Below are 15448 nucleotides of genomic sequence, written 5' to 3' on the forward strand. Positions count from 1 at the left end.
CGCAGTAGATCCGTACCGGCGACATGCTTCTACTGCGCATGCGCCAAAACGCCGGTCAAAGGAGGAAGAAGATCGCGTGGAAGAAGATGTCGGCTGTGAACTCCCTGAACTGGACCTGCGCAGAAGGGTAAGTAACAAGTTAGGGGCATTTGCCCAGCGGGAGGGGTAGGCCAGGGGGGAGGAGGGAGGGGGGGCAATACACGGGAGGGGGGAGGGGGGTTAGCGCCGACGAGGTTTCCTTCCCCTTTAAGCAGGATTTAAAAGAAAATATACAGAAAGGCATGATGTTGAAAAATGAGGGAGCTGAAGCTTTATGGGTGGAGCTTTTCACAGATTGTAACTACCCAACAAATCAATGGTAGGTGTATGCTGTGGCCCCCCTAATGTAAGTGAAGAGGAAGAGCCTAAGCTCCTGCTGCAAATATAAAAGGCTGTTAGTTTGGGGTAAGTAATGAAAACGGGGGATTTTACTTTTAATTACCCTGATATTGACTGGAGCAACAGTTCTGCTAGGACAGTTAATGTTGCATGATATTTTTATGTCACCGGTTGTTGAGGAGCCAACCATAAATCATGCTGTACTGAATCTAGTGATCTCTTAACAACCCAGAACATATAGCAAATGTGCAGGTAGTTAAAGGAAAACTATACCCCCCAAACAATGTAGGTCTCTATTAAAAGATACGGAGTAAAACAGCTCATGTGTAAAACCCTGCTTCATGTAAATGAACCATTATCATAATAATATACTTTATTAGTAGTATGTGCCATTGGGTAATCATAAATAGAAAATTGCCATTTTAAAAAATAAGGGCCGCCCCCTGAGATGGTAAGATTCACTGTGTACACATACAAACCACATGTAAGGTCACATGAGCCAATTAACAGACAGAGTTCTGCCTTTTACAGTTAGTGTTGTAGTATTTCTGGTCAGGTGATCTCTGAGGCAGCACAGATACAGTCACGAAATGGTGGTTCAAGGCAAGAGATGTAAAAGGGCAATATTTATGTAAATATATATTCCAGTTTGGTAAGATTCTTTAATATGTCATTCAATTTGATATAAACTATCTGTTGCTTAAGTATTCATTTTGGGGGTATAGTTTTCCTTTAAACACCTGGGTAATAGTGACCATAATGTTATCTCATTGAATGTTTGGTGCAAAAACCAAAAAAACACAGGTGTAACAATTTCTGAATTTCAGAAAAGCAGATTTTAGTTCCTTAAGAACTTCACAGCATAGATTGGGGAGCTATAGTGTCTGCAGAACAGAGATAGTTGTCATTTAAAATAATATTATATCATTACTGTTTTCAATTTATTCTGTTAAGAAGTATATGTAAGAGGACCATCCAATGTGGCTTAATTCATATTAAATAACTTAATAGGAAAGAAAAGGTAGGCATTTAAAACTACAAGTCAGAGGGGACAGAAACTATGTTCAATAAATAGAAACACTATAACTAATGTTGTAAAACAACAAAGATAGAAAATTAGGAGAAGATTGCGGCACAAGGTAAGGCTAACCTTCAAAATTGTATATTAATAGCAAGTATATTAATAATAAAAAAAGTTGTGAGTTAATGGTGTGGCTCCATTAAAATAGTAATAATGTGGTTATAATGGAAACAGAAAATGTAAATGTGCTTATTCAGTTCTTTTCTACATCAAGTAGTCAAGAGTTTCAAGACCAACTCGATAGAGGCACTAATGACTCAGCTCAGTCTAGTCAGTGGATGGTTTATTTACTATATGTGATGTACTTAAAGGAAAACTATACCCCCAAAATGAATACTTAAGCAACAGATAGTTTACATCAAATTGAATGACATATTAAAGAATCTTACCAAACTGGAATATATATTTACATAAATATTGCCCTTTTACATCTCTTGCCTTGAACCACCATTTCGTGACTCTATCTGTGCTGCCTCAGAGATCACCTGACCAGAAATACTACAACACTAACTGTAACAGGAAGAAGTGAGGAAGCAAAAGGCAGAACTCTGTCTGTTAATTGGCTCATGTGACCTTACATGTGGTTTGTATGTGTGCACAGTGAATCTTACGATCTCAGGGGGCGGCCCTTATTTTTTAAAATGGCAATTTTCTATTTAGGATTACCCAATGGCACATACTACTAAAAAAGTATATTATTATGATAATGGTTCATTTACATGAAGCAGGGTTTTACACATGAGCTGTTTTACTCAGTATCTTTTAATAGAGACCCACATTGTTTGGGGGGTATAGTTTTCCTTTAAGTAATCACCGGGGCCAGATGAAATACACCCTTGGGTACTGAGGGATTACAATCTCAGTCTGAGAATTATTGGCCAGTAAGTTTTACATCTGTGGTGGGCAAGTTATAATGGAGGCTTGTTAAGGGAGCACATTCAAAATCATATTCTGGAAAATTGCATTATGAGCAGTGATCAACATGGCCTTATGAAGCATAGCATTGAAAACTGCAGCACAGGGGTAGAATGCTAAACAGGGATTTACCCTGTCTTTAATTGTGCTTATTCAAACAACAACAATGTTTTGTCAGCAGGCCTCTTTGTCTAATAATTAGTACAAACCCACCAAACATCTTAGATGTTAGAACATCTTAGATGTATAGTATACATACATTGTCTTAAAACATACATGATTATTCTCATAAAATACATCAAAGCAGATGAGGTTTATTCTGGGAACTATACATAGCTAGATACATAGATTCAATTAGATTCGAAATTTTTTTTTATCTTCTCAATGTTCTGTGTGTTGTAAGACTATTTAATTCTTCAATGTATGCCCTTAATTCTGCTAGTGAACTCTATCTTTCATTTTCTTTGATTCTACTTCTTCCTATGTTCCTTTTACAAGTTAAAATTATTCTTGTTCTAATTGATGTATTGATTGTACACCAGTGTAATCAACCTAAGCATGGAATTAATAGTGAATCAGACCTTTCCCAATGGATAGTTACATGTATTGAACAAGATACAATTGCATATATTATCACTCAAATGTGAATGGGCTTAACCGTTTTATTAAAAGTAAGATATTTTAGCACAGCTTCCAAAGTTGGTATAATTTGTTTCCAGAAACAGACTTCTATTGAACCAATTAATTGAAGCTTTACTCAACTGTATTCTATTCTAAGGGCTCTTACACATGAGCGTTTTTACCTGCGCTCCCCTGCGTTCCGTTTTTCGGCGTTCAGCCGCAGGGGAGCGCAGGAATAGACACATGTAATTATTTCAAATGGGGCTGTACTCACACAGGCGCATGTAGGTGCCGAACGCAGGTTGAGACGCAACATGCTACATTTTTCCTGCGTTTGGCGCCTACATGCGCCTGTGTGAGTACAGCCCCATTTGAAATCTATACTAAAAATTATTTTTTAGTAGATCCCTTTTCCAGAACACCCCAGTTCCTGAGGATTCTGGATAATAGGTCTCATACCTGTATATTCATTGGTCATGATTTCTCCTACGGTTTCCATACACACCAAACAAATGCTGTGTGACCTGCTCCTGCGAAATATTCCCATCTAATAAAGCGGTTGTTTTTTTGTTTTGTTTTTTAAATCTTTATTTTTTGTCAGGCAAAAAAGATATTACAGCAATTGCACATAGTCATCAAAAACATAGCAAATAAGTCAACATTTCAAAAACACATTACGTTTGTTGCTGCTGAAGTTATCATTACTTGCATATTAATAGAAAATCATAAATGTAGGCTAAGCAATGTATCCTTTTATAAATCAGACCGATCTGTCATTGGTACGCTGTCAGTAATATACAATCTTAGTATAGTGCAACCTGATCAAAGATTATGTAAAGTGGGATAAGAAAAGGGGATGGAGGGGGGGAAACAGTCCAGGCTTATCAATACACTCTGAAAAAGCAATGAGTCACAGTAGAAAATTAACAGTTTGACATTATAGATACATCTTAGGCAAAACTGATTACCAAATGAGGCAAACAAATGCAGATAGTAGCAAACATGGATTGAACTAAGAGGTGGCCCTGTCATGGTCAGGCAGAGAGCAGCCAACTGGGCAACCGGGTCTAGCCCCTTCCATATAGTGAGTCCACGGTAGCCAAGTGGCCCAGTGTTTCCGAATAGCTGTTTGGGTTACCGCATGGATCTCTTCAAACTTTCGAACCTCCTCCATTTCCGTCCACCATTCAGAGATAGTGGGCACCGATGGAGATTTCCATTTGCGTGGAATCAGGATTTTTGCAGCATTCAACCAAGGATTTATTGTAGAGGGATGTTGAAATGTCATTGTGGTGCAACAATACAGCTGCCGCCGTCATCTCCATATCCAGATTAAGCTGATCCTTGCATATGGACAGAATCAGCGTCCAGTATTTCTGAATTTCTGTACAATCCCATAAAATATGGAGCAATGTGCCCCGACCAAGTCCACAACGCCAGCAAATGTCCGAGACCCCTGGGAAAATTTTGCTCAATTTAGTTGGGGTATAGTACCATCTTGTCAGGATCTTATAATTGCTTTCCAAGATGCGGCAACTCCTAGGACCAGTACAGGATTTGAGGATCATCTCTTCTTGTTCCTGCTCAGAAAACGGATGGTAAAGGTTGTGACCCCATTTAGCAAGATGTGGTTGAAAAGCTGTTGTTTTTAACGTGGTCATGTTTGGACTGTATTATAACTTTTTTTTTTTGGTTTTTGTTTACTGTTATATAGTATAACATGTATGTATTCTGGGATAATGAATATGTTTATGTTTTAGTGTGAACTGTAATTAGTGATTCTGTGTCAGCACACAACTTCACCACTGTTTCTGGTGCACGTTCAATGGTGGCCACCCCACACCGTAGAAGATTCAATGTAGACAAGAACAGCACCTTCTTAATGTAGTAAAAAGGCCTTTATTCAAACATGGCACAGATCAATAGTAGCAACGTTACAAGCCATCTCTGGCTCTTTACCAAGCTAACACACCTGGTCACAGAGATTTCCTTTTAAACAAGTAAAAACAGCGCCATCTATTGACATAGTAGCAACAAAGTAACAGCAATTTGTATATAATGTAAAGCATACTTGTATCCATTTTATATGTAGCCACTTGGCAAAAAGCTATTCAGCTTTTATTCAATATTATGCGCAGAGGTCAATTACCTGTAAAAACACAATACAACAATAAAAATACTATAAAAACCAACTAGATGTCTTTTTTTATTTTTTTTTTAAAAAATAGTATGTAGATCATACTCTCTATTTAGGCCATTAGGCGTGAGGGTTTCAAGCCGACAAATCCAAAAGGCTTCCTTCTTGAGTAGCCTTTTCGCTCTGTCACCCCCATGCCGTAATGAGGGAACATGGTCCACCACTTGAAATTTAAGCTGGTGTATCCCATGTCCCATCTCGATAAAGTGGCCCGCAACGGCTTGATCAACCTTTTTCGTTTTTATTGCCGATTTGTGCTCTCTAATTCTATCTCTGACCTGGCGAGTGGTCTGTCCTACATAAAGGAGCCCACATGGACACTTTATTATATAAACTGCAAACATGGGGTACCTTTTCGGGGATGGTATACATGTGGGCCTTTAAGACAATTCGTGCAACAGTTGCAACTCAAGCAGGGAAAAGTCCATGTTTTTTTGATTGTAATAGTAACTGGATATCCTTTTTACCACCAATGTCAGATTGCACCAAAGATGACCCAATTGTACGGCCCTTTTTATAAGACATCATGGGGGGTCTTATATTTGGAATCCCGTCTTTCAAAACCCGCCAATGTTTGCATAAATATTAGCTATCTGTGGGCTTATGCTATTATATGTAGTGACAAACGGTATACGATCCATCGTATTATGAGGACGTCCCTGTAACATATTCTCTCGACTAGAGAGTTCAACTTCAGAACGCTGTTGGACTAATAATGGAGCGGGATAGCCTCTATAAGAGAATTTAGATTGCATCTCATCCAATCTGCGTTGGCATACTACCTGATCACTTACAATTCGTTTCACACGTGAAAATTGTGCTTTAGTGTGAATTGTATACAACCTCCTTTACATATGGCTGGTTCCGGACCTTAATTAGCAGATCCATTCCAGATTATCACAGCCAGCGTTTATGGTCCTCTCCTGGTACAACCATTACTTTCCATGGGTATCATGCTCCTCTTTTATTTTAATGTGAAATATCAGTCCAGGATATTTTAAACACTCTAGTTCTCTCTGACTACAGTACAAAAGTCTGAATGCTTAAGCTGGCCATAGACGCAAAGATCTGATCGTACGAATCGAGGATTCGTACGATTTTCGAACCGTGTGTGGAGAGTCCCGACATTTTTCGTCCGGCGGAGATCGGTCGTTTGGTCGATCGGACAGGTTAGAAAATTTCTGTCGGCTGCCGATAATATCTCTGCATGTATTGCCGATCGTACGATTTTCAGTGGGAGACTGTCACTAGCTTTGGTTGGACATACATATCGTACGATTGCTGTCAGGGGCAGAACATTGCTGATCTGTTCTTTAACTAATCTGACTGGTAAGACTTTGATCTGAATGGTTAGTGGCGGGTCGGGAGATGGGAAAGTCCGATCATACGATGATTCGTACGATCAGATCTTTGCATCTATGGCCAGCTTTAGGGGGTAATATACTAACAATCAGATTTCATTTTCTTCCATGAATCTCTAAAAATGTGTGGTTTTCTCATTATTTTAAAATGCTCAAAAAAATTTAGATTTATGAAGTGTATAAACCATGAAAACTACTAAAACAAAACTTTGGCAGGTAAAAGTTGTTGAAGTCCTATAGAAGGCTATGGGAACTGTGTTGATTTTTTTTTTTTGGCCCACTCGAAAACAGCTTGGACTTTTAGAGGTTTTCATATTTCTATTTCACTAGGAATTGTCAGAAAAACTCACATTTTTAGAGGTTTTCGAGGTATTTGGATTTTTTTGGCACAGACTTCAGCATAATTTTCTGTATATAATAAATCTCATAACATTCATAGTTTTAGAGTTTGTGAGTTTAGTTGTGGTTTCAAAAACCAATAAAACCACGAAAATTAGACTTTTGGTACATAGGCCCCTTAGGAGCAGATTTATCAATAAATGAGATTAGAAGTCACCTTAGAAAAACTTTTATCATGTTCTATTCATTCCTATGGGATATTTAGAATCATATTTATCAATGGAGTTCACCATTTGATAAATATGCTTTTAAAAATCCCATAGGAATGAATAGAACGAGATTAGGTTTTTCTCTGGTGAGTTCTAATCTCACATTTTGATAAATCTGCCCCTTAGTGTGCCTTACCTTAAATGATTGCATTCAGAAAATACTTGCCAAATATTAATTTAAAATATTGTAAATTAAATTGGGTTTTAATAAGCTTTCACCCAAAATATGAAACCATTTCCTCAATTTGTGATTTGTTTCTTTGGTTATCATCCATTCATATCACAAAGACCCATCTGTTAGATTTCTATAAGCAATTATTGTTCTAATGAGGTGTCTAAAAGGAACCATAAATATCCAAATTACAACTGACCTCATTTTTATTTAACAGGCAGATTATTTACTTTGATGCTGTGACTAATAAAAACCCAGTATTCTTAGAGTTTATCCATTACTTATATGCAAATGAATGCATTTTATTCCTGATTATGAAGTATCTATGATACTGTAACGTCTTCCCTGGGGAGACGTCGTGGAGTACCTGGAAGTTGGGAGCGTGAAGATTGGGTAATCCGGGGTGTAACCATACACAGCATTACAGAGATCCAAATCCATGATAATGATGAAATAATATTTATTAAACTTGGAAGTGATTACAACTCACGTTGTTCACAAAGTACCGTATATACCCGAGTATAAGCCGAGTTTTTCAGCATCCAAAATGTGCTGAAAAAGTCTACCTCGGCTTATACTCGGGTCAGCGGTACCCGACCCGAGTAGCCGAGATTGCAGTCACTTTTAATCATTCCTATACCAACAGTACACTTGGGGAGAGACTGCAATATCCCACAATGCCCTCTGTTGGTTATATGAAAGAATAACAGTGACTGCAATATCACACAGCGCCATCTGTTGGTTATATGAAAGAATAACAGTGACTGCAATATCACACAGCACCCTCTGTTGGTTATATGAAAGAATAACAGTGCGCCCTCTGTTGGTTATATGAAAGAATAACAGTGACTGCAATATCACACAGCACCCTCTGTTGGTTATACGAAAGATTAACAGTGATGGCAATATCAAACAGCACCCTCTGCACATGGTAGTGGGACAGTGGGACAATGCACACAGTAATCTGTTTGGCAATTCTCTGTCACCATCAACTTTGCAAAGAAGTCTGGTTGATCGCTGGGGGGGTCGCTTTGGCAGAATGTGCGCTGCTGGGAGACAGGGCTGTAGTTGTGTCTAGGCTTATACTAGAGTCAATAAGTTTTCCCAGTTTTCGTAGGTAAAATTAGGTACCTCGGCTTATACTCGGGTCGGCTTATACTCGAGTATATACGGTATATACAAACTTGTAGTAGAAAGCAGCAGGCAGGAATACAGTCCATAAACAGGCCAAACAGTAAAGGCAGGCTGCAGACAAACAAAGCTGGGGAATCCACAAGCAGAACAAAGAGGGGTACGAGGGTACAGGAACAAGGCAGGAAGGAACTTGGAACAAGGTGGGTCACAGGAACTAGGATCAGACAAATTCAGGAACAGCAAGGTCACAGGAACAGCTTAATGAACAAGCACCGGGCAGAGGCCCAGGGCAGGCTTATAAAGGATCAGGATTGGATTATGAAAAACAGATGTGGATAATGAGATGGACGGAAAGGTAAAGTGGAAGACTGAGGTATATCAGGAACACAAATGAACAAAACAAGACTAAGGACCTCCAGTGGCATGACAGGCAAATGTACCAGTAAGTTAACATAAAGTCCAGAGCACTTCCTGACATACAGTTTACACAGCTAAAATCACTACTGATATAGAACAAATTTCTGTGTATGCAGGTTCCTCTGCACAGCCCCCCTCAAGATGATGGATTCTGTTCTCAAGCTATCTTTGGTCACTATATTCTTGCCTTGAAAGCAGAACCACCTGTTTGACTGTAAGAACAGTTCTTTGTTTTTCTGTACTGGGAAGCAATATCTCTGTGTTCTCCCACCGGTAACTTCTTTTTACTCCTTAATTATGTCTCCCTTTCACTACAGTACTCCTTTGCATACACTTGGCATGTAAAATTGTATACTAACAATGTGAACTGTTTGTTCATGGTTCTGACTTTTCCTGAGTTCAGAGTTCACCGAGATTGTGTCAAATAAACTTTTGTCAATTTACAATTTCCCCTGACAGTATATTACTCCAGTTCAGTTTTTGATATGACAAAAGCTGCTGCTTAAATAGTTTGTCTATTTTGTCTCATCCATTTCCATTAGGGATCCTTATATTGTCAAGATGCATTCGTATTCTTCTTAGGGAGTATATTAGTGCATACTCTAGTGCCCTAATTGCTATCTGATGATGCCACAAATTGTTGGTCTTACTGAGTTATCAGCTTTCAATAATTTAGCAGATTTATACTTAAGGAGGCTCTTGGGACTATAATACTGGTCAAATAAAAATCACTCTTGGGATGAGGTCAGACAATAGTGCATTTATAAGCATAAGAACAAATGCTTTGTTGCTATTTAGGGGTCCCCATGCAAACCTGAACATACCCTTGCATGACTGCATTCATCTATCCAGTGACATCTGAGGTGAACCAACAATATGAGCAAGATAAATGAAAGGAATATAGACAGAGAATATAGACAGACAAAAATTGAAATATAAGAATGCCTTTACCTCTATATCCAAAAATGGATGTTTGCTTGAAAATGTTGAAATGTAATGCAATATTAATTAAATAGGAAGCTGAATTCACCATCATCATTGTGGGAGTTGGCTGACTGGCTATTTTGAGTTTTCCTTTTCTCTAACAGTAGGTAAAAGTCACTTTACAACTGCCAAGCTTGTCGCTGATAAGAAAAAATACTCATTTATTGTTTTTGGTATTCAGACTGTTATTACGCATTTTGATGAGGAACAGCACAATTTACCGCAACTGATATATCATAATGAAGTCAGCTGGAAGAAATTAAGTGTCAAAATAATTTACACCTAGACCAATTTTAGCTAAATACAGCTTTCTGCAAAGGTTATCAAGGTACAAATACTAGGGATGCACCGAATCCACTATTTTGGATTCGGCCGAACCCCCGAATCCTTCGCAAAAGATTCTGCCGAATACCGAATCCTAATTTGCATATGCAAATTAGGGGTGGGAAGGGGAATCATACTTTACTTCCTTGTTTTGTGACAAAAAGTCATGCAATTTCCTTCCCTGCCCCTAATTTGCATATGCAAATTAGAAATCGGTTCAGCCAGGCAGAAGGATTCGGTCAAATCCCGAACCGAATCCTGGATTTGGTGCATCCCTAACAAATTGCTCGCTCTTCATTGCTTTTGAATAACTATCACTTTCTTGTTTTTATGTAAACTAAATTTAATCTTTATAGTCTACCTGCATGATAATTCCTTTGGAGTTTATTTATGACAGGATTGAACCATTAATTGTTTGGTAAATTTGGCAGTTTAAAAAACAAGGGAAAGTTGTGCTCACCACTTATTTTTAAAAACATTAAGCGGGGGTGCAATGAGGTTGTGAGCACAAAGTTCACATAGACAAATACAAGAGTCCTCTGCACTCAACCCATTATCAATATATTAAGGACATTGAAACATTTTGTGCCTTAAGCTACTAAAAATGCCTTCCCCTTTAAACAAAACAGGGATTGTTTGTCCATATATTGCAATATATATATAGAGCAAAGAAAAAAACCGCACACACAGGACTTATGAAGTGCAAAAAAATAACAAATTTTATTGCAACGTTTCGGCTCCTGTACTCGAGCCTTCTTCTTTCCTGTTTGTTGGTCCTGTTCCTAATAGTCACTCTTCCCGTGGTGGGTGTTCCTGTTCCTTGCTCATCCTTTTTCTTCATATTACTAAAGGGGTTATTTACTAAACTCCGAATGCAATTTATATATATATATATATATATATATATATATATATATATATATATATATATATATATATATATATATATATATAAAACAAGGGAAAGTTGTGCTTACCACTAATTTTTAAAACCATTAGGCGGGGGTGCAATGAGGCTGTGACCACAAAATACATATAGACAAATACAAGATTCCTCTGCACTCAACCCATTATCAATATATTTAAGCCAGAGACATTTTGTGCATACTGCTACTGAAAAATGCCTTACCCTTTAAACAAAACAGGGATTGTTTGTCCATATATTGCAATATATTTAAGCTGGCCAACTACGTCAAAGTCATCCCATATCTGGCCAGTCCTATGCTCAATTTTCATCTGATTCATTAAGAATTCAATTGCTTCATTATACATTTTACAAAGGGACTTAGTTTTACCTGTAACTTACTAAAGTAAAACTCCCAAACTTGGCTGCCCTTTTTTTAGACACCAGTGGGATCACCTGACTATAGCTGGGAAGGGTGGGAGCTACAACATGGAGCTGGTCACTGCTCCTGTATAACTATAACAAACAAGGGAAAGTTGTGCTCACCACTAATTTTTAAAACCATTAGGCGGGGTGCAATGAGGCTGTGACCACAAAATACATATAGACAAATACAAGAGTCCTCTGCACTCAAGCCATTATCAATATATTTAAGACAGAGACATTTTGTGCATACTGCTACTGAAAAATGCCTTACCCTTTAAACAAAACAGGGATTGTTTGTCCATAAATTGCAATATATTTAAGCTGGCCAACTACGTCAAAGTCACCCCATATCTGGCCAGTCCTATGCTCAATTTTATCTGATTCATTAAGAATTCTATTGCTTCATTATACATTTTACAAAGGGACTTAGTTTTACCTGTAACTTACTAAAGTAAAACTCCCAAACTTGGCTGCCCTTTTTTTAGACACCAGTGGGATCACCTGACTATAGTTGGGAAGGGTGGGAGCTACAACATGGAGCTGGTCACTGCTCCTGTATAACTATAACAAACAAGGGAAAGTTGTGCTCACCATTAATTTTTAAAAACTAAGTCCCTTTGTAAAATGTATAATGAAGCAATAGAATTCAGACAGGAGATTTGATAAAAAGTAATCTGTTTTCATCCATAAAATGCATACTGTATGTGCTCATTAGCCTTTCTATGTTCAGTCTGATATAGGAGCATGCAGAGCTGCTGATAATGCTCTTTTTGATGTCCAATAAGGACCTCTATATCATGCCACAATACGTCATATTTGGAAATGTCTGTGGACATGGAAAATGGAGGGTAAGGCACACTTGTAAATCTTTATTAGAATATATGCTAACAATGGATTTATTCATAAGAGACTTCAGCTATGTCTCGCTTTTTTTCTAGAAATTGCTCTTTTATTTTGGTAAACTGTTATGAATTGTATTATGGATATGCTTTATCCTGCTTTCCTGTGAATCTGTGAATCTCTTTATTTATTATCTCTTTCTTTCACTGTTACAGGGGTTGAAAAGTTAATCTACCATCTGACTAAGCACAATATTCCGATAGCTGTTGCCACTAGCTCTGCCAAAGTGACATTTGAAATGAAAACAAGTAAACACAAAGACTTCTTCAATTTATTCCATCATATTGTGCTAGGAGATGACCCAGATGTGAAAAATGGCAAACCGCAGCCCGATGCTTTTCTTGTTTGTGCAAAGAGGTTTAACCCCCCTGCAGTTTTAGGGAAGGTAAGTTAGGACATATTTCCTTTCCATAGTTATCGTTTAGATGCTATATAGGATGCCACAAAGTTCAATGACGCTTTTGTTTTGCTATGCACGCAACATTTTAATATTTGTATGTAATATATGCACTTACAAGAAATCACCTTGATTTCCAGAAAAGACATTTAACATGTTTCCTCTGTTATGCTTAGAAAGCACTGCTAACCATGCAGGTAGAAAATGAAGTAACTGCATACAATCAGTAAATTGCATCATTTTGTTTCTGTTTTCTAATCCATGGCTACTAAACAACAGTAGGGCAGAACTTATAAATTAGTATAAATATTCCATCAGTGTACGTTACTTGAAAAAATATTGCATAGTATTTTTGTAGATTTGGAAAGAAATGTAAGTCTATCATGTTAAACCAATTTTTACATGCCATATTGTGTGCATTGGAAGTGTTACAATCTCAAATATTGTAATTTTCTTTCCTGGATATTTCCTACTACCCCCTTGGGTCTAATTAAAGGGACAATTTAAAATGTAACAAAATAATAATAATAATAATAATAATAATAAAAGACTCCAGTGGATTATTGTTACCCAGTATGTTGAACTTCAATTCAGTTAATAGCCTATCAATAGATGTAAATGTGGATCCAGCCTCTGGACAAGATAATACAAATGGTGGATATCTCTATTGCCATGTGTCCAACCTGTAGGAGTCTGTGGCCCCTAAATACCATTAGCTGCTATTTTGTGAACATAATCAAACTTTGAATAGCATTAGATCAACTTGCATTTGTGTAAGGAACATCTATCTAGATCTGAGGTTTCAGATATTTAGAAATATTGACATTTTCCAAATTTCCACCAGGATTATTCAATGATGGAACAATAGCACTCGTTAGTCTTCATAACCCCCCCCCCCCCCAAGGACTGGGGATATTGAATCCCTCCAACTACACATGCCTACCTAGTAAAAAAATATGAATGTAAACCATGTGTGTGTGTATTAACCCCCAGACACTAATAAAAAACTAAACAATTTAATGAATTCACATTTTTGCATTTGACAAATCCATTGTATCATGTTTACTCTTTTTCCAGAATATTCAGGATTGGTAGAACTGGTGACACCTGGTGATACAGTAGACATTTTTAAGAAATGTAACCAAACATGTTAAAACCTTCCTGTGGATGGCTCATGTAAGGTTTTACATTTATATAACTCAATCTTTTAGCATGAAAAGCAAAATATCCCTTATTGTATATCTCCATTGAATTCTTATTGCATACATAATTTAGGTTTCAAATGTTGTTTATTTTTAACTAAATATTTTACTAATTACTAAATATATCGGACTGATTTATGTGTGGTAAAACTTTACTTTACACATTTAAAAATTGCCATAACCCTCTCTGAATGTGATTCGCATTGGTGAGTCAGAATTCAGACAGGAGATAGTGCCCAGAGCTGCTCCTGAGTTGCACTGTGCACTAGCTCCTCCTAGAGCAGAATAACGTTTTGTGCAACTGGGAATTTTCTGACAAATTGGCACATATTTAGAATTTGATAGATATGTCAATTCATTACAGCTTTCCTAACTGTCAGAAAAATGTTGCTGATGTTTGCTAAATGGGAAAAATATCAAACTGCTGGGAATCCTTCAAGAGATTGTATTTAGTATTTAATAACGTAGCTTGTATCTGTTATAATAAAGCTACAAACAAATTGAGTCAATTTTAATAGTGCTTTATTGCACAAATCATGTTCGATTGAACTAGAGTGAAGGGGGAACATCATGTTGTAGGCGTCAAAAGCTTGATTATTATGGTCACTAATCCTATTAGTCTAGGCTCTAAATTCTGAAGTGATGTGAAAAAGGGACTCCTATCCACCATGATTAAACAGTTTATGTTACAGACCTCAGTCATAACATGTGATGGCACTGCTGCTTTTTGAGAAATTAGCAGTGGATGAATCCTAATTTTTTTTAACACTGTGATACAGGAGATGAAAAAAAGATTGCCCAGTTTTTGACCACATTTAATTTCACAGAGGTCTGAGTATTGCAAAGTTTGAATTTAGAATTCCTTCTTGGTCTCAGACTGCTTTTCTGAAACGTTTTTAATGTTCTAGACAGAATGGACGAATTAGCTTGCAAAATGTAAAGCACCAATTATCGTTTAGTGATTCATTTAGGTAGTTTACATATAGTCTTTGCATTTTCCAATAGACAACCAAATAAGGTGAAACAGCTGGCTAATAGCATAGAGACAAACGTATTTGTCTCTGACAAGTAATTTCACTTGACAGATATACAAATGAAATCTTAGTCTTTTTTTCCCAGGTTTTTACTCAATAACAAAACAAATTTATTAAAATTGTTCATGCATTCTGAATACTATTATATCTATATTTAATAAACTTATTCATTTAATTGAAGTTCATCAGAAGAGCCAAGTAAACTGTGGTAAATCTCATTACTTCAGCATTCGGTGAAGACATATAAAGCAAATAAAAAAACAATAAAACAAATAATACTTATTTTGCAGAATTGCATAACATTAATATTTGCTAAAGGGTAGAGGTCTGTAAGGACTCCCACATTTATTTAAATACTCCTCACACCAGTAGAAACATGAAAGGCAGTAGTCC

General features: G+C 37.1%; 1 protein-coding gene across 1 annotated transcript in view; it reads left to right on the forward strand.

Annotated features, from left to right (window-relative positions):
• Window positions 1–15448, forward strand: part of pudp.L (pseudouridine 5'-phosphatase) — a 130462-nt gene that overhangs the window by 51921 nt on the left and 63093 nt on the right. The window contains 1 exon segment of the mRNA NM_001096330.1: window positions 12578–12807. Within this exon segment, the coding sequence (NP_001089799.2) occupies window positions 12578–12807 (230 nt within the window).

Source organism: Xenopus laevis, chromosome 2L (assembly GCF_017654675.1).
Source record: "Xenopus laevis strain J_2021 chromosome 2L, Xenopus_laevis_v10.1, whole genome shotgun sequence".
Lineage (NCBI taxonomy): Eukaryota > Metazoa > Chordata > Amphibia > Anura > Pipidae > Xenopus > Xenopus laevis.